Genomic DNA, 27561 nt, shown 5'->3' with positions numbered 1-27561 from the left:
AACTGACTTTAAATGAAGATTTCAAAAAAGGTGGGTTTGACCCGGAAGTACTGCTGGCGTGTCAACACGTGCTTCCGGCGCAGGCAGCGTGTCTCCGGTCAGTGCAGACTAGAGATGGTGGATCTCACCATGGAAGAAGCTCCTGCGGTGAAAACGAGCGGAATTCTTCAACAGAACCGGGTCTTCCTGGACTACTTCTGGGACCTGGTGAAGCCGGACCAGGAGGTTCGACTGAAGGCGGTGGAGAACTTGATCGAACATCTGAAGACAAACGACAAGGTTCGTTAAATAACTGCAGCAGAAACGTCTTTAAAATCCTCTTTATTTGTGTTTAAATCTGTTTTTATCTGAAGGTTCATCGTTACTTTCTTTTGTATAGACTGTTGTGTTTGTTTTCTTACCTTTACGATAGTTTATCTTAAATATTAATAACGTGTTAACTGACTTAACTTAAGTTGTTAACTAAACATTTATAACATGTTAACTGACTTAACTTAAGTTAACTAAACATTTATAACATGTTAACTGACTTAACTTAAGTTAACTAAACATTTATAACATGTTAACTGACTTAACTTAAGTTAACTGAACATTTATAACACGTTAACTGACTTAACTAAAGTTAACTGAACATTTATAACGTGTTAACTGACTTGACTTAAGTTAACTAAACATTTATAACATGTTAACTGACTTAACTTAAGTTAACTGAACATTTATAACACGTTAACTGACTTAACTAAAGTTAACTGAACATTTATAACGTGTTAACTGACTTAACTTGAGTCAACTAAACATTTATAACCTGTTAACTGACTTAACATAAGTAAACTAAACATTTAAAACGTGTTAACTGACTTGACTTAAGTTAACTAAACATTTAAAACGTGTTAACTGACTTAACTTAAGTTAACTAAACACTTATAACATGTTAACTGACTTAATTAAAGCTAACTGAACGTTGAAAACGTGTTAACTGACTTAACTTAAGTTAACTAAACACTTATAACATGTTAACTGACTTAACTTATGTTAAATAAACATTTATAACGTGTTAACTGACTTAACTTATGTTAACTAAACATTTATAACCTGTTAACTGACTTGACTTAAGTTAACTGAACATTTATAACCTGTTAACTGACTTAACTTATGTTAACTAAACATTTATAACCTGTTAACTGACTTAACTTATGTTAACTAAACATTTAAAACGTGTTAACTGACTTGACTTAAGTTAACTAAACACTTATAACATGTTAACTGACTTGACTTAAGTTAACTAAACATTTATAACCTGTTAACTGACTTGACTTAAGTTAACTAAACATTTATAACCTGTTAACTGACTTAACTTATGTTAACTAAACATTTAAAACGTGTTAACTGACTTGACTTAAGTTAACTAAACATTTATAACCTGTTAACTGACTTAACTTATGTTAACTAAACATTTAAAACGTGTTAACTGACCTAACTTAAGTAACTTGTAAGTTATTATAACATTATTATAGTCTAGTTCAAACACTGACGTCTTGTTTCGTTATTTGATTAATATTCTGGGAAAATGGTAAAGTTTTAAAAAGAATGTTTAATAATGTAAATAAGTCTAATAATAATAAGTGTGTTTGTGTTTAATAACGTAAGTGTGTTTGTGTTTAATAATGTAAACAAGTGTGTTTGTGTTTAATAATGTAAACAAGTGTGTTTGTGTTTAATAATAGTAAATCATAATTGTAAATAAGTCTAATAATTATAAGTGTGTTTAATAATGTAAATAAGTGTGTTTGTGTTTAATAATGTAAATAAGGGTGTTTGTCTTTAATAATGTAAACAAGTGTGTTTGTGTTTAATAATGTAAATAAGTATGTTTGCGTTTAATAATGTAAATAAGTGTGTTTGTGTTTAATAATGTAAACAAGTGTGTTTGTGTTTAATAATGTAAGTGTGTTTGTGTTTAATAACGTAAGTGTGTTTGTGTTTAATAACGTAAGTGTGTTTGTGTTTAATAACGTAAGTGTGTTTGTGTTTAGTAACGTAAGTGTGTTTGTGTTTAGTAACGTAAGTGTGTTTGTGTTTAATAACGTAAGTGTGTTTGTGTTTAATAACGTAAGTGTGTTTGTGTTTAATAACGTAAGTGTGTTTGTGTTTAGTAACGTAAGTGTGTTTGTGTTTAATAACGTAAGTGTGTTTGTGTTTAATAACGTAAGTGTGTTTGTGTTTAGTAACGTAAGTGTGTTTGTGTTTAATAACGTAAGTGTGTTTGTGTTTAATAACGTAAGTGTGTTTGTGTTTAATAACGTAAGTTTGTTTGTGTTTAATAACGTAAGTGTGTTTGTGTTTAATAACGTAAGTTTGTTTGTGTTTAATAACGTAAGTGTGTTTGTGTTTAATAACGTAAGTGTGTTTGTGTTTAATAACGTAAGTTTGTTTGTGTTTAATAACGTAAGTGTGTTTGTGTTTAATAACGTAAGTGTGTTTGTGTTTAATAACGTAAGTTTGTTTGTGTTTAATAACGTAAGTTTGTTTGTGTTTAATAACGTAAGTGTGTTTGTGTTTAATAACGTAAGTGTGTTTGTGTTTAATAACGTAAGTGTGTTTGTGTTTAATAACGTAAGTGTGTTTGTGTTTAATAACGTAAGTGTGTTTGTGTTTAGTAACGTAAGTGTGTTTGTGTTTAATAACGTAAGTGTGTTTGTGTTTAGTAACGTAAGTGTGTTTGTGTTTAGTAACGTAAGTGTGTTTGTGTTTAATAACGTAAGTGTGTTTGTGTTTAGTAACGTAAGTGTGTTTGTGTTTAGTAACGTAAGTGTGTTTGTGTTTAATAATGAAGTGTGTTTGTGTTTAGTAACGTAAGTGTGTTTGTGTTTAATAACGTAAGTGTGTTTGTGTTTAGTAACGTAAGTGTGTTTGTGTTTAATAACGTAAGTGTGTTTGTGTTTAGTAACGTAAGTGTGTTTGTGTTTAGTAACGTAAGTGTGTTTGTGTTTAGTAACGTAAGTGTGTTTGTGTTTAGTAACGTAAGTGTGTTTGTGTTTAATAACGTAAGTGTGTTTGTGTGTAGTAACGTAAGTGTGTTTGTGTGTCTCAGGAGGATGAGTTTGAATACGCTCTGAAGAGGCTCGTGGATGGACTCGGTCACACTCGAGAGTCGGCGCGACCAGGCTTCAGTCTGGCTCTGGGTCAGGTGTGTGTTGTTGTGATTATAATTGTTATTATTGTGTTATTATTTCTCCTTTACTCTTTAACTCTCGACCTTCTTCAGCTTCTGACCGCCTTCCCAGACGTGACGCTGGACAGTGTTCTGACCAGAATCAACGACAAGCACGACGTCCATAAAGTGGCGAAGGTGACGACCCTGAACTTTGACCTCTGAATCCTTGTCTTCGTCTATTGATCGTCTATTGATCGTCTATTGATCGTCTATTGATCGTCTATTGATCGTCTGATCATCGTTTCTCAGAAATTCTTCAGGAATGCTTTGTTCGGGAGCCTGTTTGGGGCCTTGGCTCTGCAGCAGTCTGGACGCCTGGCCCAGGTGAGGAGAAGACCAGTGTGTGTGTGTCATTGTGTTCTTTTGTGTGTGTGTTCATGTGTGTGTCATTGTGTTTGTGTGTGTGTGTGTTTCATGTGTGTGTTCATGTGTGTGTCATTGTGTTTGTGTGTGTGTGTGTTCATGTGTGTGTCATTGTGTTTGTGTGTGTGTGTGTTTCATGTGTGTGTTCATGTGTGTGTCATTGTGTTCGTGTGTGTGTGTGTGTTCATGTGTGTGTCATTGTGTTTGTGTGTGTGTGTGTGTTTCATGTGTGTGTCATTGTGTTTGTGTGTGTGTTTCATGTGTGTGTTCATGTGTGTGTCATTGTGTTTGTGTGTGTGTGTGTTTCATGTGTGTGTTAATGTGTGTGTCATTGTGTTCGTGTGTGTGTGTGTTTCATGTGTGTGTTCATGTGTTCATGTGTTTCATGTGTGTGTCATTGTGTTCGTGTGTGTGTGTGTTTCATGTGTGTGTTCATGTGTGTGTCATTGTGTTCGTGTGTGTGTGTGTTTCATGTGTGTGTTCATGTGTGTGTCATTGTGTATATAAGTGTGTGTTGATGTGTATATATGTGTGTGTACATGTGTGTGTAAGTGTGTGTTGATGTGTGTTGATGTGTATAAGTATATAAGTGTGTGTTGATGTGTATATAAGTGTGTGTTGATGTGTATATAAGTGTGTGTTGATGTGTGTTGATGTGTGTTGATGTGTATATGTATATAAGTGTGTGTTGATGTGTATATGTATATAAGTGTGTGTTGATGTGTATATAAGTGTGTGTTGATGTGTATATAAGTGTGTGTTGATGTGTGTGTGCAGGAGCCTCAGACGGTGCTTCGCTGCATTAATCTGCTCCAGACTCTGACGGATCACAGACAACATCTGAAGGATCTTCCCAACAAGACCATGACGGACATTCTTAACGAGGTGAGATCCTTGTTTACTGTTGTCTTCACTTCTTAACGAGGTGAGATCCTTGTTTACTGTTGTCTTCACTTCTTAACGAGGTGAGATCCTTGTTTACTGTTGTCTTCACTTCTTAACGAGGTGAGATCCTTGTTTACTGTTGTCTTCACTTCTTAACGAGGTGAGATCCTTGTTTACTGTTGTCTTCACTTCTTAACGAGGTGAGATCCTTGTTTACTGTTGTCTTCACTTCTTAACGAGGTGAGATCCTTGTTTACTGTTGTCTTCACTTCTTAACGAGGTGAGATCCTTGTTTACTGTTGTCTTCACTTCTTAACGAAGTGAGATCCTTGTTTACTGTTGTCTTCACTTCTTAACGAGGTGAGATCCTTGTTTACTGTTGTCTTCACTTCTTAACAAGGTGAGATCCTTGTTTACTGTTGTCTTCACTTCTTAACGAGGTGAGATCCTTGTTTACTGTTGTCTTCACTTCTTAACGAGGTGAGATCCTTGTTTACTGTTGTCTTCACTTCTTAACGAGGTGAGATCCTTGTTTACTGTTGTCTTCACTTCTTAACGAGGTGAGATCCTTGTTTACTGTTGTCTTCACTTCTTAACGAGGTGAGATCCTTGTTTACTGTTGTCTTCACTTCTTAACGAGGTGAGATCCTTGTTTACTGTTGTCTTCACTTCTTAACGAGGTGAGATCCTTGTTTACTGTTGTCTTCACTTCTTAACGAAGTGAGATCCTTGTTTACTGTTGTCTTCACTTCTTAACGAGGTGAGATCCTTGTTTACTGTTGTCTTCACTTCTTAACAAGGTGAGATCCTTGTTTACTGTTGTCTTCACTTCTTAACGAGGTGAGATCCTTGTTTACTGTTGTCTTCACTTCTTAACGAGGTGAGATCCTTGTTTACTGTTGTCTTCACTTCTTAACGAGGTGAGATCCTTGTTTACTGTTGTCTTCACTTCTTAACGAGGTGAGGTCCTTGTTTACTGTTGTCTTCACTTCTTAACGAGGTGAGATCCTTGTTCACTGTTGTCTTCACTTCTTAACGAGGTGAGATCCTTGTTTACTGTTGTCTTCACTTCTTAACGAAGTGAGATCCTTGTTTACTGTTGTCTTCACTTCTTAACGAGGTGAGATCCTTGTTTACTGTTGTCTTCACTTCTTAACGAGGTGAGATCCTTGTTTACTGTTGTCTTCACTTCTTAACGAGGTGAGATCCTTGTTTACTGTTGTCTTCACTTCTTAACGAGGTGAGATCCTTGTTTACTGTTGTCTTCACTTCTTAACGAAGTGAGATCCTTGTTTACTGTTGTCTTCACTTCTTAACGAGGTGAGATCCTTGTTTACTGTTGTCTTCACTTCTTAACGAGGTGAGATCCTTGTTTACTGTTGTCTTCACTTCTTAACGAGGTGAGATCCTTGTTTACTGTTGTCTTCACTTCTTAACGAAGTGAGATCCTTGTTTACTGTTGTCTTCACTTCTTAACGAGGTGAGATCCTTGTTTACTGTTGTCTTCACTTCTTAACAAGGTGAGATCCTTGTTTACTGTTGTCTTCACTTCTTAACGAGGTGAGATCCTTGTTTACTGTTGTCTTCACTTCTTAACGAGGTGAGATCCTTGTTTACTGTTGTCTTCACTTCTTAACGAGGTGAGATCCTTGTTTACTGTTGTCTTCACTTCTTAACGAGGTGAGGTCCTTGTTTACTGTTGTCTTCACTTCTTAACGAGGTGAGATCCTTGTTCACTGTTGTCTTCACTTCTTAACGAGGTGAGATCCTTGTTTACTGTTGTCTTCACTTCTTAACGAGGTGAGATCCTTGTTTACTGTTGTCTTCACTTCTTAACGAAGTGAGATCCTTGTTTACTGTTGTCTTCACTTCTTAACGAGGTGAGATCCTTGTTTACTGTTGTCTTCACTTCTTAACGAGGTGAGATCCTTGTTTACTGTTGTCTTCACTTCTTAACGAGGTGAGATCCTTGTTTACTGTTGTCTTCACTTCTTAACGAGGTGAGATCCTTGTTTACTGTTGTCTTCACTTCTTAACGAGGTGAGATCATTGTTTACTGTTGTCTTCACTTCTTAACGAGGTGAGATCCTTGTTTACTGTTGTCTTCACTTCTTAACGAGGTGAGATCCTTGTTTACTGTTGTCTTCACTTCTTAACGAGGTGAGATCCTTGTTTACTGTTGTCTTCACTTCTTAACGAGGTGAGATCCTTGTTTACTGTTGTCTTCACTTCTTAACGAGGTGAGATCCTTGTTTACTGTTGTCTTCACTTCTTAACGAGGTGAGATCCTTGTTTACTGTTGTCTTCACTTCTTAACGAGGTGAGATCCTTGTTTACTGTTGTCTTCACTTCTTAACGAGGTGAGATCCTTGTTTACTGTTGTCTTCACTTCTTAACGAGGTGAGATCCTTGTTTACTGTTGTCTTCACTTCTTAACGAGGTGAGATCCTTGTTTACTGTTGTCTTCACTTCTTAACGAGGTGAGATCCTTGTTTACTGTTGTCTTCACTTCTTAACGAGGTGAGATCCTTGTTTACTGTTGTCTTCACTTCTTAACGAGGTGAGATCCTTGTTTACTGTTGTCTTCACTTCTTAACGAGGTGAGATCCTTGTTTACTGTTGTCTTCACTTCTTAACGAGGTGAGATCCTTGTTTACTGTTGTCTTCACTTCTTAACGAGGTGAGATCCTTGTTTACTGTTGTCTTCACTTCTTAACGAAGTGAGATCCTTGTTTACTGTTGTCTTCACTTCTTAACGAGGTGAGATCCTTGTTTACTGTTGTCTTCACTTCTTAACGAGGTGAGATCCTTGTTTACTGTTGTCTTCACTTCTTAACGAGGTGAGATCCTTGTTTACTGTTGTCTTCACTTCTTAACGAGGTGAGATCCTTGTTTACTGTTGTCTTCACTTCTTAACGAGGTGAGATCCTTGTTTACTGTTGTCTTCACTTCTTAACGAGGTGAGATCCTTGTTTACTGTTGTCTTCACTTCTTAACGAGGTGAGATCCTTGTTTACTGTTGTCTTCACTTCTTAACGAGGTGAGATCCTTGTTTACTGTTGTCTTCACTTCTTAACGAGGTGAGATCCTTGTTTACTGTTGTCTTCACTTCTTAACGAGGTGAGATCCTTGTTTACTGTTGTCTTCACTTCTTAACGAGGTGAGATCCTTGTTTACTGTTGTCTTCACTTCTTAACGAGGTGAGATCCTTGTTTACTGTTGTCTTCACTTCTTAACGAGGTGAGATCCTTGTTTACTGATGTCTTCACTTCTTAACGAGGTCAGATCCTAAATAATAAATGAATGTTCAAGAATATTCTTAAAATAATATTAAATAAACGTTTCTAAAAAATGCCAAAAAACTTGACCGTGTGACTGAAAATAAAAGATAAAAATGTAATTTTCTAAAGAAAGTTCAACAAAATTGATTTTTGAGCGAAAGAAACAAAAGTATGAAAGTTTGATTGACTAACGGAGACACTGGTGTTCAGATCCCGGAGGAGGTGTTCGAGGAGGTCCTGCTGGAGGCCCTCCAGAAGGATCTGGCCTCGGCCTTCCAGACGCCGGAGCAGCTGCAGCTGCTGCTGGTGGCTCTGCAGAGGTTCCCTCACACGCTCAAGCCCAAGAAGCTGAAGAAGCTGCTGGGCTCGTCCACCATCATCAGCGAGGAGAACATCCCCAAGTGAGACCTTCTCCGGCGTTAGATCCAAGATGAAGGTCGTCGTCATGACGACTCGTGGCTTGTCGCAGGTTGACGGAGCTGCTGAAGACGGCGGGAAGGTTCGCCAAGAAGGAGTGTGTTCTTCCAGCGGTGGCCCTGGACCTTCTCAAGCTCTCGCTCAGGGAGGACAGTTTCCAGCTCTTCTGGAGGAACGCCATCGTCGGCGGCCTGATGAAGGACTCGCCCGGACCTTCTCAGTCAGTCACGGGGTCGGGGGGTGAACTGACCTGTGACCTTTGCTCACCTGTGTGTGTGTGTGTGTGTGTGCAGCTACCTGAGCATGCGTCTGCTGGGATCTTCTCTGCCTCTTCTGTCTGCAGACCAGCTCACGGAGGTTCTGTCCAGTGAGGTGATGGTTCAGTACGGACATCACGTCCTGTCGTCTCAGGTTTGTTGGCTTCATGTCCTCGTCAGTGTCGGAGGTTGAGTTTTGTTAACGGTTTGATTTAAATATTTATTGTAATCATTGAAATCATTCGTTTATTTATTTTGATCTTCTAATAAAAAAACATTGTAACATATAAACAATTCTGGAAACACGATGTTAACACAAATAAAATATAGTTAGAATATTCTATAGTAATTATATTCAATAGAAAAAACAACAAAAACATTCTTCATTTTTATAGTATAACTATTTTTATTGAAAGGTTTTTGTTCTGAAATATTAATAAACAAAAAATTCAGAACAAAAAAAATACTTCAATATATATATAAATTCAATATTTTTAAATGTGTTACCAAGTTTGATCCGTAGCTCTGAGCTCTGTTGGTTTAGTCTGGTGCCTATTATATCGACGTTTATATATAAAATAAATTATTGAATTTATAATTATTATTATTACTTTTATTATTAACAATTAATTGATTTGGAAGAAGAAAATACTTGTTTTTAATTCAGTATTTTTAAATTTGTTACCAAGTTTGATCAGCAGCTCTGAGCTCTGTTGGTTTAGTCTGGAGACTCCATTATAACAACATGTATATTGAATTAAAAAGACTATCAATTGAAACATTTAGAATTATTATTATTACTTTTATTGTTATTAATTCATTAAAAGAGAACCATGTGTGTAAAAAATGTTGTTAAACGACTAAGAGAAAACAAATGTTTTGAGTTGAATAAAGGAATGTAATCTATGAAAGTCAATAAAGTCGTGTCGCTGCAGAAGGAAGAAAGATTCAAAATGGCTCCTGAGATGGAGAAGCTGGTGTGTGACTTCATGGAGGCCTGCGAGGAGCCCGAGCGGCAGCTGGCCGTCATGGTGGGCTTCTCCTCGCTGGTGCACCAGGGCTGCCCGGTGGTGCCGCCCGTCTGGAGGGTGGTCCAGCACCTGAAGCCCCAGGCCCTGCAGAGCTACCTGGTCTGGCTGAGGAACATGTTCCTGGAGCCTCAGACCCACCAGCTGCTGGAGTTCAGCAGCAACAAGCAGAAGAGAAGCAAAGACGTCAAGCAGCCGTAAGAAAACGTATAAATACTACATGTACATATATTTATATAAACATCTACATGTGTATATATTTATATAAACATCTACATATATACGACTTATTCTGTCTTTAAAATGATATTAATCATAGAAACATCTACATATATATATATTTATATAAACATCTACATATATACGACTTATTCTGTCTTTAGAATGATATTAATCATAGAAACATCTACATATATATATATTTATATAAACATCTACATATATATATATTTATATAAACATCTACATATATACGACTTATTCTGTCTTTAGAATGATATTAATCATAGAAACATCTACATATATATATATTTATATAAACATCTACATATATACGACTTATTCTGTCTTTAGAATGATATTAATCATAGAAACATCTACATATATATATATTTATATAAACATCTACATATATATATATTTATATAAACATCTACATATATATATATTTATATAAACATCTACATATATACGACTTATTCTGTCTTTAAAATGATATTAATCATAGAAACATCTACATGTATATATATTTATATAAACATCTACATATATACGACTTATTCTGTCTTCAAAATGATATTAATCATAGAAACATCTACATGTATATATATTTATATAAACATCTACATATATACGACTTATTCTGTCTTTAAAATGATATTAATCATAGAAACATCTACATGTATATATATTTATATAAACATCTACATATATACGACTTATTCTGTCTTTAAAATGATATTAATCATAGAAACATCTACATATATATATATTTATATAAACATCTACATGTATATATATTTATATAAACATCTACATATATACGACTTATTCTGTCTTTAAAATGATATTAATCATAGAAACATCTACATGTATATATATTTATATAAACATCTACATATATATATATTTATATAAACATCTACATATATATATATTTATATAAACATCTACATATATACGACTTATTCTGTCTTTAAAATGATATTAATCATAGAAACATCTACATGTATATATATTTATATAAACATCTACATATATATATATTTATATAAACATCTACATATATATATATTTATATAAACATCTACATATATATATATTTATATAAACATCTACATATATACGACTTATTCTGTCTTTAAAATGATATTAATCATAGAAACATCTACATGTATATATATTTATATAAACATCTACATATATATATATTTATATAAACATCTACATATATACGACTTATTCTGTCTTTAAAATGATATTAATCATAGAAACATCTACATATATATATATTTATATAAACATCTACATATATACGACTTATTCTGTCTTTAAAATGATATTAATCATAGAAACATCTACATATATATATTTTTATATAAACATCTACATATATATATATTTATATAAACATCTACATATATACGACTTATTCTGTCTTTAAAATGATATTAATCATAAAATACAAACAATTTAGTCCAAAATCAATGAATCAAAACATCTTCTGGAACTAACTTTGTTTCTTTAGCTCAGTAGTTTAAGTTTAATACTTTAGCTTCGGCTTCATTTAGCTTTAATGAAACTTTCTTATTTTCATTTTTACTGTTTGTTTTATATCAAGTATTAGAAGAGAATGAGATGAAACTTGATTCACTTTGTTAGCATAGCATTGTAGCTACATTAGCATGTAGCCCAGCATTACTTCCTTAGCGTCGTTAGCATACTTGCTATGTTGACGTCTATGTTAGTACATTTCTCTGAAAATATATATTTATCACTTTTTATTCTTCTTTAAAAAACATTTTAAAACATCTTGTTAATATTTGAGCAACATTAGCAAAGTATCTCTTTAGCCATTTAATATATATTAGATCGATTTATTCAAGTATTTTGTTACAGATTTAATGCAACATGTTTAAAAGTATATTCAGTTATATGGAGGATTTATTCTATTTTTGACTTAAAATATGTTTACTCTATACATTTATGTTTTGACAAACAATGATTAAACAAACGCATTATATTAAAAACCTACTGTACATGTTTTAAATAATAAACATAATCTCACACAGTGAGCAAAAGATATAAATGATAAACACAAGAAAGCCTAGAAATAATAATAATAATATATATTCTACACTGTGTTCTTCAGGAACTAAATACAATAATAATAAATAAATAATACTAATATATATTCTACACTGTGTTCTTCAGGAACTAACACAATAATAATAAATAAATAATACTAATATATATTCTACACTGTGTTCTTCAGGAACTAACACAATAATAATAAATAAATAATACTAATATATATTCTACACTGTGTTCTTCAGGAACTAACACAATAATAATAAATAAATAATAATAATATATATTCTACACTGTGTTCTTCAGGAACTAACACAATAATAATAAATGAATAATACTAATATATATTCTACACTGTGTTCTTCAGGAACTAACACAATAATAATAAATAAATAATACTAATATATATTCTACACTGTGTTCTTCAGGAACACAATAATAATAAATAAATATACTAATATATATTCTACACTGTGTTCTTCAGGAACTAACACAATAATAATAAATAAATAATACTAATATATATTCTACACTGTGTTCTTCAGGAACTAACACAATAATAATAAATAAATAATACTAATATATATTCTACACTGTGTTCTTCAGGAACTAACACAATAATAATAAATAAATAATAATAATATATATTCTACACTGTGTTCTTCAGGAACTAACACAATAATAATAAATAAATAATAATAATATATATTCTACACTGTGTTCTTCAGGAACTAACACAATAATAATAAATAAATAATACTAATATATATTCTACACTGTGTTCTTCAGGAACTAACACAATAATAATAAATAAATAATACTAATATATATTCTACACTGTGTTCTTCAGGAACTAACACAATAATAATAAATAAATAATACTAATATATATTCTACACTGTGTTCTTCAGGAACTAACACAATAATAATAAATAAATAATACTAATATATATTCTACACTGTGTTCCTCAGGAACTAACACAATAATAATAAATAAATAATACTAATATATATTCTACACTGTGTTCTTCAGGAACTAACACAATAATAATAAATAAATAATACTAATATATATTCTACACTGTGTTCTTCAGGAACTAACACAATAATAATAAATAAATAATACTAATATATATTCTACACTGTGTTCTTCAGGAACTAACACAATAATAATAAATAAATAATACTAATATATATTCTACACTGTGTTCTTCAGGAACTAACACAATAATAATAAATAAATAATACTAATATATATTCTACACTGTGTTCCTCAGGAACTAACACAATAATAATAAATAAATAATACTAATATATATTCTACACTGTGTTCTTCAGGAACTAACACAATAATAATAAATAAATAATACTAATATATATTCTACACTGTGTTCTTCAGGAACTAACACAATAATAATAAATAAATAATACTAATATATATTCTACACTGTGTTCTTCAGGAACTAACACAATAATAATAAATAAATAATACTAATATATATTCTACACTGTGTTCTTCAGGAACTAACACAATAATAATAAATAAATAATACTAATATATATTCTACACTGTGTTCTTCAGGAAAGAGTCTCCCGTGTCGCGCCTGAGGAAGTGGATCGTGTCTCGACTCGCCTCCATCATCGACAACCATAACGTGAAGAAGCCTGAGAGTCTGATCACGGAAGTGGCCAGGTCAGAAGAACCTTGACCTTCAGAGGAACCTTGACCTTCAGAGTCTGTGCTCAGATTCCTCTACCTCCTGCAGGTTCGTTCTGTTCCACGCCTTCTTCTCGACCAAGAAGACGTCGGACGACATCCCCGAGACCAGAGTGAAGCTGTCGCCGCCTCTGGAGGAGAAGACCCGGCTCTTCATGGTCAACGCCTTCTTCGGGTGAGATGACGTTTGAAGGAACCATCTGAGAACATAGAACCTGCTTCATGTTCTCCAACACTCTGGTCCTCAGGCTGCTCATGTCCATGCACAACATGCCGCCGGCCTGCGACGCCGCCGAGGTGGTCGTCGGCTCCAAGCGAGCTCTCGGCGTGACGTCCGACGGCACCATGTGGATCCACCTCCTGGTCCAGTTCATGGACTTCCTGCTGAAGCAGCCCAGACACGCCCAGAGCAGCCAAGCCTTCAGCGCGGAGCAGAGACAAGCCTGGGACGGGTGAGGAACGTCTTCACTTCTCCTGCTTCGACGTCAGCGTGAACCTGTGAAGAACATGTTCAAGAGGAGGTTCTGATCTTTAGAAATGAGAGACGATGAAACTGTGATTCAGTTTAACTTCACGTATAAAAACATGTTTTTATTATTTTTTTATTTACATGAAGTAATCGATCATATTTTGTATTAAAATTGTTTTTCTAATTTCAGAAGAAACGTATCATACAAATATATCACAAAGCTACTGTCAGAGCTTGTTTAGACTTCCTGTCAGAGCTTGTTTAGACTTCCTGTCAGAGCTTGTTTAGACTTCCTGTCAGAGCTTGTTTTGACTTCCTGTCAGAGCTTGTTTTGACTTCCTGTCAGAGCTTGTTTAGACTTCCTGTCAGAGCTTGTTTTGACTTCCTGTCTTAGCTTGTTTTGACTTCCTGTCAGAGCTTGTTTTGACTTCCTGTCTTAGCTTGTTTTGACTTCCTGTCAGAGCTTGTTTTGACTTCCTGTCTTAGCTTGTTTTGACTTCCTGTCAGAGCTTGTTTTGACTTCCTGTCTTAGCTTGTTTTGACTTCCTGTCAGAGCTTGTTTAGACTTCCTGTCAGAGCTTGTTTAGACTTCCTGTCAGAGCTTGTTTAGACTTCCTGTCGGAGCTTGTTTTGACTTCCTGTCTGAGCTCGTTTTGACTTCCTGTCTGAGCTCGTTTTGACTTCCTGTCTGAGCTCGTTTTGACTTCCTGTCGGAGCTCGTTTTGACTTCCTGTCAGAGCTCGTTTTGACTTCCTGTCAGAGCTTGTGTTGGCTTCCTGTCAGAGCGAGCGGCCATTAGACTGAAACTGTTCTGATTCAGTCCACGTTTGACTGACATGAAGGTGTGTTGATGTCACCTGCAGCATGATCGAGTCCGTGTCCAACCTGACGAAGAAGTCCAAGAAGACTCCGATGGCCGAGGCCGCAGCTTTCCAGCAGCTCTTCCTGCTGGTCGGGATCCACCTGTTCAAGGTTTGTTTGTGACGTCACGGCTCAGGTGTTGGATCTACTCACTCGTCCTCTCTGAAGGCTCCGGACGAGCTGCTGGACATCATGAAGGACCTGCAGAGCTGCGTGGACCGAGCTCAGGAGAAGAAGAAGAAGAAGAAGAAGAAGAAAACAGGTTTGTGTTTGCTCATGAATTACAAGGACCTCGACACGAGCCTCCAGGCTTTAATATCCAGAGCGTGACATCAAGTGTGGCGTCGTTTCAAGTGAAGCTTCTTCTCAACTCGTGTCTTTCAATGGAGCGTTTCCATGGCAACACGCGCTGAAGCTACAGCGTTATTTTGATTCGACTTCACTCGACAAACGAATGACTCACTGGTTCATTCTGATCGTTTCCCTCAAATATAAATTAACCTTTTTCTCCTCTGTCGTCGTTTAAGTTTAATTAAGTTTATCTTTTTGTTCATCGTCGTATGAATTAAACATGAATTAAACATGAATTAAACATGAATTAAACATGAATTAAACATGAGGTGAACTAATGTGTTCATTAATGGTTCTCCACAGACCCGGAGGACGAGGAGCCGGAGTGGGTGGAGGTGCTGGTGGACATCCTGCTGTCTCTACTGTCCCAGCAGAGTCGACACATACGACACGTCTGCAGGACCGTCTTCTCCTCCGTCTGCCCGCACGTCACTGCCGCCGCCCTCACCGCCATCATCGACGTGAGTGTCCTGAGAGGAGGTCTTCTAAACACCTGATCATGGATGTCATAAAGTTGGAGGTCGTCTTCTAAACACCTGATCATTGATGTCATAAAGTTGGAGGTCGTCTTCTAAACACCTGATCATGGATGTCATAAAGTTGGAGGTCGTCTTCTAAACACCTGATCATGGATGTCATAAAGTTGGAGGTCGTCTTCTAAACACCTGATCATTGATGTCATAAAGTTGGAGGTCGTCTTCTAAACACCTGATCATGGATGTCATAAAGTTGGAGGTCGTCTTCTAAACACCTGATCATCGATGTCATAAAGTTGGAGGTCGTCTTCTAAACACCTGATCATGTCATAAAGTTGGAGGTCGTCTTCTAAACACCTGATCATGGATGTCATAAAGTTGGAGGTCGTCTTCTAAACACCTGATCATCGATGTCATAAAGTTGGAGGTCGTCTTCTAAACACCTGATCATGTCATAAAGTTGGAGGTCGTCTTCACCAGATCGTTGAAATCGTTTCTTTGATTCAAGAGTCGCGTTAGAAGTTGATAAGTGACTCTAACGTGACTCACAAGATGAACGAGCAACTGCTTCTGTGGAAGATGTTTCCAACGTAAAGCTTTTAAGATCTTGCTGCCTCGGCATCGTTTTAAATCAGTGTGACGACGTGTTAATGAGCAACGCCGTGAAATACAACCTGAGCGCAGCTGCTGCTGGTTCACAGAGAAGAAGTTCATGATCCTTCAACGATGTATAGATAGATAGATATGTGTAGGTTGAATAATATCCGTGTGTGATGGATCATCTTGTCCTGAGCAGGTCCTTCACCCGGACAAAGACGAAGACGAGGACAACGCCGTGATGGTCACAGACGACAGCGAGAGTCAGAAGAAAGTGGACGAAGAAGAAAAGATGGAGGTTTGAGTCACACTTGGATGTAGTTGATGTCAAATGATCTGAGAGTAACTCGTTGTTCCTGTCGCCTCCAGGTGGAGAAGTCTGAGGATGACGACGATGATGACGATGATGATGATGAAGATGAAGATGACGAAGACGACTCTGACGACAACATGGAGGAGGCGGCCGTGGACCAGGACTTCCGACTTCAGATGATGACGGCCCTGAAGAAAAAGAACGCTCTGGTGAGTTTTCTTCCTGCGTCGTGACGCTGACTCCACACTTTTAGAAAGTTCTGCTGGAAGAAGTTCCTTCACCAACGCTTTTAGAAGCTGAAGCTCTGAGTTCCTTTGACTTGAAATGAACAGAAAGTGAAGTTGAAGTAACAAGTTTCTTCTTGTCCTGTTGTACTTTTATTACTGTTTGATATTTGAACACACAGACGATCACGTGACGCACACAGACGATCACGTGACGCACACAGATGATCACATGACGCACACAGATGATCACATGACGCACACAGACGATCCCATGACGCACACAGACGATCCCATGACACACACAGACGATCCCATGACACACACAGACGATCACGTGACGCACACAGATGATCACGTGACGCACACAGATGATCACGTGACGCACACAGATGATCACGTGACGCACACAGATGATCACGTGATGCACACAGATGATCACGTGATGCACACAGACGATCACGTGATGCACACAGATGATCACATGACGCACAGAGACGATCACGTGACGCACACAGATGATCACATGACGCACAGAGACGATCACGTGACGCACACAGATGATCACGTGACGCACACAGACGATCACATGACGCACACAGATGATCACGTGACGCACACAGATGATCACGTGACGCACACAGATGATCACGTGACGCACACAGATGATCACATGACGCACACAGACGATCACATGACGCACACAGACGATCCCATGACGCACACAGACGATCCCATGACGCACACAGACGATCCCATGACACACACAGACGATCACGTGACGCACACAGACGATCACGTGACGCACACAGACGATCACGTGACGCACACAGACGATCCCGTGACGCACACAGACGATCACATGACGCCCAGAGACGATCACGTGACGCACACAGATGATCACATGACGCACAGAGACGATCACGTGACGCACACAGATGATCACGTGACGCACACAGACGATCACGTGACGCACACAGACGATCACGTGACGCACACAGATGATCACGTGACGCACACAGATGATCACGTGACGCACACAGATGATCACGTGACGCACACAGATGATCACATGACGCACACAGACGATCACATGACGCACACAGACGATCCCATGACGCACACAGACGATCCCATGACGCACACAGACGATCCCGTGACGCACACAGACGATCACGTGACGCACACAGACGATCACGTGACGCACACAGACGATCACGTGACGCACACAGACGATCCCGTGACGCACACAGACGATCACGTGACGCACACAGACGATCACGTGACGCACACAGACGATCACGTGACGCACACAGACGATCCCATGACGCACACAGACGATCACGTGACGCACAGAGACGATCCCGTGACGCACAGAGACGATCACGTGACGCACACAGATGATCACGTGACGCACACAGACGATCACGTGACGCACACGGATGATCATGTGATGCACACGGATGATCACGTGACGCACACAGATGATCACGTGACGCACACAGATGATCACATGACGCACACAGACGATCACATGACGCACACAGACGATCCCATGACGCACACAGATGATCCCATGACGCACACAGATGACGCACACAGATGATCCCATGACACCATGAATGTTCACCATGGTTGTGTGTTCAGCCGACAGCAGGGGGCGACAGCAGCAGTGACGACATGGACGACGAGGCCATGATGAAGTTGGACAAGAATTTGGCTGCACTTTTTACTGAGCAGAAGAAAAGGATTCAGGCCAAGAAGGACGAGAAAACCAAGCTGAGGAAGGAGAAGACGCTGGTCAGAGACTTTAAGATCAAGGTATCTTCAGAAACACTTTTGATTCTCGTGATCATCTTTGTGTCATGAGACTGATCCGGTGAGAAGGTCTGGAATAAACACATGATTCTCTTGTAGGTGCTGGACCTCGTGGAGGTGTTTGTGGCCCGGCAGGCCGGCAGCCCTCTGGTCCTGGGTCTGCTGGAGCCTCTGTTGTCCATCATCGAGGAAGGCATGAGTTCTGGCCAGAGCGACCAGCAGGAGCAGGACTTCCTGCGCAGAGCTGCCGACATCTTCAGGTGCAGAAGGACCTGTCAATCATGATCTGATCTTCACACACGTCGTTGTTCGATTGACGTGATGAAGTAACACACGCGTGTTGCAGGAATCAACTGTGCAGGTCCAGAGTTTACTGTAAGACGGCTGACGACCGACACCAGGAGCTGCACGACCTGCTCAGCAAGTTGATGCTGAAGGCTCAGAAGATGTCGGAGTCTTCGGTCGCACTCTACTACTTCAGGTGCACGAGTGTCCGCGCACACACACACACACACACGCACACACACACACACACGCACACACACACACACGCACACACACACACACGCACACACACGCACACACACGCACACACACACACACACGCACACACACACGCACACACACACGCACACACACACACACGCACACACACACACACGCACACACACGCACACACACACACACACGCACACACACGCACACACACACACACACACGCACGCACACGCGCACACACACGTACACGCACGGACGCACACGCACGCACACACACACACACACGTACACACACACACACACACGTACACACACACAGACGCACACACGTACACGTACACACACACACACACACACACACGTACACACACACACAGACGCACACACACACACACGTACACGCACACACACGCACGCACACACGGACGCGCACGCACGCACACACACGCACGCACACACGCACACGGACGCACACACACGCACGCACACACACACACACACACACACACGCACACAGACGCAAATACTTGAGTGTGAGACAAGAGTAACATTTACTGACATCAAGGCTAAAGTTCAAAGGTGTTTTGAAGGATCCAACAACATGTTCATGAGACAGTGACGCAACAGTGCAACTCCCCTGTTCCGCCACCAGGGCGAGCCACAACACATCGTTTCAATCTCACGTCTGCTGCTTCGCTATGGAAGATTGAATGAATTTAAACAATTCAAATGTTGAGACTTTAAATCTTTTTATTGATACGTTGTTGTTTCTAAAGCATAACAATTTATATTTTTAAATATTTTTTACACAGTTTGATTTTCTAATTCCAATCATTCAAAAATACATTCTGTAAATTCAATATTTATGAATTATTAGTCTTTAAAAAACAATGTTTTTTAATTACTGGTATATCTAACTTTAGTTTTTCAAAAGTCATTCATTTTGATAATGTTCGATTTTTAAGTTTCAACATATTGGTCTGTGTGTGTGTGTGTGTGTCTGTGTGTGTCTGTGTCTGTGTGTGTGTGTGTGTGTGTGTGTGTGTGTGTGTGTGTGTGTGTTTGTGTGTTTGTGTGTGTGTGTGTGTGTGTGTGTGTGTGTGTCTGTGTGTTTGTGTGTTTGTGTGTGTGTGTGTCTGTGTGTGTGTGTGTGTGTGTGTTTGTGTGTTTGTGTGTGTGTGTGTCTGTGTGTCTGTGTGTCTGTGTCTGTGTCTGTGTCTGTGTGTCTGTGTCTGTGTGTGTGTGTGTGTGTGTGTGTGTGTGTGTGTGTGTGTTGCGACGACGACTAACTGGTGTGTCTGCAGTGCGTCACTCTACGTGGTGAAGGTTCTGCGAGGTTCTCCGGCCGGCGACTCCACAGAGGAAGAGAAGAAGAAGAAAGAATCGGCCGACGACGTATGTTGACCTTTCATCAGTTGACCTCTTGACCTCTGCCTCTGACCCCCCGCTGAGACGTGACACCTTAACGAGTCCAATTAGAGCGAGTCACACCTTCCTACCAAGTAGGTGTTCGACGCTCGAGTCTAATTAAAAGTTTACTCTCAGATCCCGGCGGCGGCGGATTCTGGGTCAGGAAGAGGGTCAGGAAGTGGGTCAGGAAGTGGGTCAGGAAGAGGGTCAGTGGACGAGTGTCTTCTCTAGACGCTCACCAGGAAGTTTGAAGAACCGCCTTTGAGACTTTAGTGCAAGAAGGATTGTTGATGATTATTTAAGTTTGTGACTATTTTAGATTCTTGTTTTCTATAAGATATTTAACTTTAAATTCAGTTGTAATGAATAAATACAACATAAAGTTGAAAATAAAGATGCACTTAAATTACATTTTTTCACAAAATGTGTCCAAACATTTGCTGGAGTCGCTGTATCCTCTCGTCCTCAGTCATCGTAGGGATCTTGTGGTTTTCGTTATTTTATTTATTCGGCTTTTAAATCATATTTTTACCAGTCATTTTATTTCCTTCAATAAATAGTGTGTAAATAAAATAATTTCTATTTTCAATTATAATATTCTCCGTGTTTGTTCATGTTTGTGTTGCAATTACACCTGCGGCCTCTAGAGGCAGCAGTCGTCACGATGACCGTCAAGACGACATGTGAAGTTGTGTTGAATCTTCTTCTCTCCAGTTGAGCCTCATGGGGAAGGTGGACCTGGATCGTGTCTGCAGCCTCTTCCGTGACGCTCTGGCCTCCTTCATGAGCCGCAGGAAGAGTCCACTGACCACTGCGATGTTCGCCGACCTGTTCGTCAGATTCCCGGTCAGTGTCGTCGTCCTCCGTCGTCCTCCGTGATCTAACCTGTCGCTCCTGCAGGTCTTGTGCGTGAAGCTGCTGGACTGGACCGTGCAGAGCATCACGTCTGGAGTCCGGGACCACCAGCAGGTCTGGACCGGGTCCGAGGGGGAGCCGGAGCCGGCGCTGACGTGTGCTGCTGTGTTCAGGGTCAGGCGTGTGTTCTGGTGCTGCGGGCGCTGCAGAGCCGTGACGTGCAGCAGCTGCTGAGCGGCGCCGCCTGGACGCAGACGTGCGAGAAGGTGACGAGTCAGCTGACGGCGGTGAGTCCATGACCTGTCAATCAACGAGTCCATGACCTGTCAATCAACGAGTCCATGACCCGTCAATCAACGAGTCCATGACCTGTCAATCAACGAGTCCATGACCTGTCAACCAACGAGTCCATGACCTGTCAACCAACGAGTCCATGACCTGTCAATCAACGAGTCCATGACCTGTCAACCAACGAGTCCATGACCTGTCAATCAACGAGTCCATGACCTGTCAACCAACGAGTCCATGACCTGTCAACCAACGAGTCCATGACCTGTCAACCAACGAGTCCATGACCTGTCAATCAACGAGTCCATGACCTGTCAACCAACGAGTCCATGACCTGTCAATCAACGAGTCCATGACCTGTCAACCAACGAGTCCATGACCTGTCAACCAACGAGTCCATGACCTGTCAACCAACGAGTCCATGACCTGTCAACCAACGAGTCCATGACCTGTCAACCAACGAGTCCATGACCTGTCAACCAACGAGTCCATGACCTGTCAACCAACGAGTCCATGACCTGTCAACCAACGAGTCCATGACCTGTCAACCAACGAGTCCATGACCTGTCAATCAATGAGTCCATGACCTGTCAATCAACAAGTCCATGACCCGTCAACCAACGAGTCGATGACCCGTCAATCAACGGGTCGATGACCCGTCAACCAACGAGTCCATGACCTGTCTATCAATGAGTCCATGACCTGTCAATCAATGACTCCATGACCTGTCAATCAATGACTCCATGACCTGTCAATCAATGAGTCCATGACCTGTCGATCACGAGTCCATGACCCGTCAATCAACGGGTCGATGACCCGTCAACCAACGAGTCCATGACCTGTCGATCATGAGTCCATGACCCGTCAATCAACGAGTCCATGACCCGGACCTGTCAATCAATGACTCCATGACCTGTCAATCAATGACTCCATGACCTGTCAATCAATGAGTCAATGACCTGTCAATCAATGAGTCGATGACCTGTCGATCACGAGTCGATGACCCGTCAATCACGAGTTGATGACCTGTCAATCACCGAGTCGATGACCCGTCGATCAACAAGTCGATGACCCGTCAACCAACAGGTCGATGACCAACGAGTCGATGACCCGTCAATCAACGGGTCGATGACCAACGAGTCGATGACCTGTCAATCACGAGTTGATGACCCGAGAGGTTCAGATAAAACAAAGTTGTGGTTAAATGTGTTTCCATAGGTTTGTGTCGCAAGATTATTTATTATTATTATTATTATTAGATCATCGAAGCTCTAACTATTGTTCACTCGAGTGGCCGTTCACTGCTGCTGCTCACGTCCCACATGACGACTCTTGTGTTTGTACAAATGATTCAAGAACCAAATCCATTCACAATTAAAGTAGAAGAAGCTCCTTGGCAGAGGTATGAGCCTCCCCGGTGCGTTGAAGTGAAGCCGGTCATAATGTATCGGCTCCTGACGGTTCTGACGGATGTTCTCGTCGACAGTCTCTGGGAAAAGTGGGCGAGACGGAGAACAAGCTGGTGAAGGAGAAGCTGGTCCGGGTCCTGGAGCTGGCCCAGTACCTGGTCAAGATGGTCCAGCAGCAGGTCAGTGGTGTCGGTGGTGTCGCTCGTTGCCACGGCGACGACGCGTGTTGACGAGTCTGCGTCTGTAGAAACTGTCCGTGGACCTGAAGGATCTGCAGAAGGTTCTGGAGGATCTGACCAGCGCCGTGGCCTTCAAGAGCAGCGGGAAGTTTGAGGATCATTACTGGGCTTTGATGAGACGCTTCGGGGTCACGTACGTTTGACCTTTGACCTATTGTATATCATTTCATTTATTTTATTATTCATTATTTTTTTCTAATAATTCAAAAATACATTTTTATTTTTATTTTAATATTAATATTGAGCATTTATTTCAAACTTAATGTGTAAAATATTAATATATTGTTTTTTAACTATTCCAAGAATTATTTTAAATTAAAAACCTTTTTTTATTATTATTAAAATTTACAATTTGAATATTTTATTCCATTAATTCAGTCAATATTTTTAAATTCAAACATTTTAAATTCAGTGTTGTTATAATAGAGTCTCAGACCAAACCAACAGATCTCAGAGCTGCTGGACTGTCAGCCAATCATGAGACTCACAGACGATCATGTGACGTTTGGATATTTGATGCGTTTTGATGAATTTTGTATTAGAATCTCAAACTGTCAAAAAAATAAATAATTAATTGTAATTTGAGTTAATTTATATAAACTACCAAATATAACCTTTAAATATAGTAAACGTATGTCATTAAATATAATGTAATTGAATTGACATGTCATGAATAATAACTAGAACTATTACTAGAATAACTACTAGAATAATATCTAGAATAATGACTTGAATTATTACTAGAATAACTACTAGAATAATATCTAGAATAATAACTTGAATAACTACTTTAATAACTACTTGAATAATAACTTAAATAACTACTTTAATAACTAGTTGAATAATAACTTTAATAACTAGTTGAATAATAACTTGAATAACTACTTTAATAACTACTTGAATAATAACTAGAATAACTAGCTGAATAATAACTTGAATAACAACTTTAATAACTAGTTGAATAATAACTAGAATAACTCCTTTAATAACTAGCTGAATAATAACTTGAATAACTACTTTAATAACTAGTTGAATAATAACTAGAATAACTCCTTTAATAACTAGTTGAATAATAACTTGATTAACTCCTTTTATAACTAGTTGAATAATAACTAGAATAACTCCTTTAATAACTAGTTGAATAATAACTTGATTAACTCATTTAATAACTAGTGGAATAATAACTTGATTAACTCCTTTAATAACTAGTTGAATAATAACTTGATTAACTCATTTAATAACTAGTTGAATAATAACTTGATTATCTCCTTTAATAACTAGTTGAATAATAACTTGATTATCTCCTTTAATAACTAGTTGAATAATAACTTGATTATCTCCTTTAATAACTAGTTGAATAATAACTTGATTATCTCCTTTAATAACTAGTGGAATAATAACTTGATTATCTCCTTTAATAACTAGTTGAATAATAACTTGATTAACTCCTTTAATAACTAGTTGAATAATAACTTGATTATCTCCTTTAATAACTAGTTGAATAATAACTTGATTATCTCCTTTAATAACTAGTGGAATAATAACTTGATTATCTCCTTTAATAACTAGTTGAATAATAACTTGATTAACTCCTTTAATAACTAGTTGAATAATAACTTGATTAACTCCTTTAATAACTAGTTGAATAATAACTTGATTATCTCCTTTAATAACTAGTGGAATAATAACTTGATTATCTCCTTTAATAACTAGTTGAATAATAACTTGATTAACTCCTTTAATAACTAGTTGAATAATAACTTGATTATCTCCTTTAATAACTAGTTGAATAATAACTTGATTATCTCCTTTAATAACTAGTGGAATAATAACTTGATTATCTCCTTTAATAACTAGTTGAATAATAACTTGATTAACTCCTTTAATAACTAGTTGAATAATAACTTGATTATCTCCTTTAATAACTAGTTGAATAATAACTTGATTATCTCCTTTAATAACTAGTGGAATAATAACTTGATTATCTCCTTTAATAACTAGTTGAATAATAACTTGATTAACTCCTTTAATAACTAGTTGAATAATAACTTGATTATCTCCTTTAATAACTAGTTGAATAATAACTTGATTAACTCCTTTAATAACTCGTTGAATAATAACTTGATTATCTCCTTTAATAACTAGTTGAATAATAACTTGATTATCTCCTTTAATAACTAGTTGAATAATAACTTGATTATCTCCTTTAATAACTAGTGGAATAATAACTTGATTATCTCCTTTAATAACTAGTTGAATAATAACTTGATTAACTCCTTTAATAACTAGTTGAATAATAACTTGATTATCTCCTTTAATAACTAGTTGAATAATAACTTGATTATCTCCTTTAATAACTAGTGGAATAATAACTTGATTATCTCCTTTAATAACTAGTTGAATAATAACTTGATTAACTCCTTTAATAACTAGTTGAATAATAACTTGATTATCTCCTTTAATAACTAGTTGAATAATAACTTGATTAACTCCTTTAATAACTATTTGAATAATAACTTGATTATCTCCTTTAATAACTAGTTGAATAATAACTTGATTATCTCCTTTAATAACTAGTTGAATAATAACTTGATTATCTCCTTTAATAACTAGTGGAATAATAACTTGATTATCTCCTTTAATAACTAGTTGAATAATAACTTGATTATCTCCTTTAATAACTAGTGGAATAATAACTTGATTATCTCCTTTAATAACTAGTTGAATAATAACTTGATTAACTCCTTTAATAACTAGTGGAATAATAACTTGATTATCTCCTTTAATAACTAGTTGAATAATAACTTGATTAACTCCTTTAATAACTAGTGGAATAATAACTTGATTATCTCCTTTAATAACTAGTTGAATAATAACTTGATTATCTCCTTTAATAACTAGTGGAATAATAACTTGATTATCTCCTTTAATAACTAGTTGAATAATAACTAGAATAACTCCTTTAATAACTAGTTGAATAATAACTTGATTAACTCCTTTAATAACTAGTTGAATAATAACTTGATTAACTCCTTTAATAACTAGTTGAATAATAACTTGATTAACTCCTTTAATAACTAGTTGAATAATAACTTGATTAACTCCTTTAATAACTAGTTGAATAATAACTTGATTAAACGCCTGGACAGGAAACCGAAGGTGGAGAAGACGAAGCCTCCTGTCGTCGCTGAAGAGACGACGACGAAGAAGAAGAAGAAGGGATTCCTCCCGGAGAGCAAGAAAAGGAAGAGAAGAAACGCTTCAGAAGCAGAAGCTGCAGCAGAAACAGCAGAAACTCCTGCAGAGACGACGGACGCAGACAAACCCAAGAAGAAGATGAAGAAGAAAAAAGTTGCGGCTGAAGGTCGAGCAGCGTCGAAGGTCACGACACCTGCAGAGAAGAAGAAGAAGAAGAAGAAACAGAAGAAAGATGGAGGACAAAACTGACCTTTTCTTAAACTTGTTTTTTTTTAAGTTGTCGTTCATGAAATCGTTTCTTATGAGGAAATAAAAATACTTTTCATTTCAAACAATAAATTCTTATTTCCTGCCGAACATCTTGAGAAGTTATTTACCTTTTTTTTATTATTATTTATTTATTGTTTATTTGTTTTTTCCTCGTTATTTACTAATATATTTTTTTATCCTAATTATTTACATTTATTTATTTAATAATTATTTACATTTATTTATTTATATTATCCTCATTTACATTTATTTATTTTATCCTCGATTTTACATTTATTTATTTAATCCTCATTGTTTACATTTTTATTATTAGTTTATTTTATCCTCAATATTTACGATTTTTTATTTTATCCTCATTATTTACATTTATTTTTTATTTGATCATTTACATTTATTTATTTTATCCTCGTATAAACATTATCTATTTTATCATTGTTTATTTTTTTAATTATTTTATAATTATTTACATTTTTTATTAATTATTTTATCCTCGTTATTTACGTTTATATATTTTATCCTCATATTAACATTCATTTATTATTTATTATTAACCTCGTTATATAAATGTACTTATTTTTCCCTCATTATTTACATTTATTTATTATGCATTTTATCCTCAATATTTACATTTATTTATGATTTATTATTTATTTTTACCTTGTTATTTACATATATTTATTTTATCCTCATTATTTACATTTATTATTTATTATTTAATCATTGTTTACATATATTTATTTTATCCTCATTATTCACATTTATTAATTATTTATTTTATCCTGGTTATATACATATACTTATTGTTTATTTTAT

The 27561-nt window shown here is 37.3% G+C and overlaps 1 protein-coding gene across 1 annotated transcript; it reads left to right on the top strand.

Annotated features, from left to right (window-relative positions):
* Positions 1 to 103: 103 nt before the first annotated feature.
* On the top strand, positions 104 to 26835 carry mybbp1a (MYB binding protein (P160) 1a). Its single transcript, XM_087807351.1, has 27 exons — positions 104 to 279; positions 3092 to 3187; positions 3266 to 3349; positions 3464 to 3538; positions 4355 to 4462; positions 7954 to 8144; positions 8213 to 8380; positions 8454 to 8571; positions 9353 to 9642; positions 13338 to 13448; positions 13522 to 13647; positions 13721 to 13924; positions 14805 to 14913; positions 14971 to 15064; positions 15457 to 15614; positions 16426 to 16524; positions 16596 to 16748; positions 18411 to 18584; positions 18681 to 18841; positions 18928 to 19062; positions 20384 to 20474; positions 21204 to 21335; positions 21390 to 21458; positions 21518 to 21631; positions 23119 to 23220; positions 23289 to 23413; positions 26430 to 26835. Exons 1-27 carry the CDS (start codon positions 115 to 117, stop codon positions 26725 to 26727), a joined length of 3750 nt encoding a protein of 1249 aa, XP_087663477.1. The 5' UTR covers positions 104 to 114; the 3' UTR covers positions 26728 to 26835.
* Positions 26836 to 27561: the final 726 nt, after the last annotated feature.

Source organism: Callionymus lyra, chromosome 14 (genome assembly GCF_982586985.1).
Source record: "Callionymus lyra chromosome 14, fCalLyr1.hap1.1, whole genome shotgun sequence".
In the NCBI taxonomy this organism is placed as follows: domain Eukaryota; kingdom Metazoa; phylum Chordata; class Actinopteri; order Syngnathiformes; family Callionymidae; genus Callionymus; species Callionymus lyra.
The sequence above is the reverse complement of the archived record's forward strand: the minus strand, read 5'-3'. Positions and strand labels throughout refer to the sequence as shown.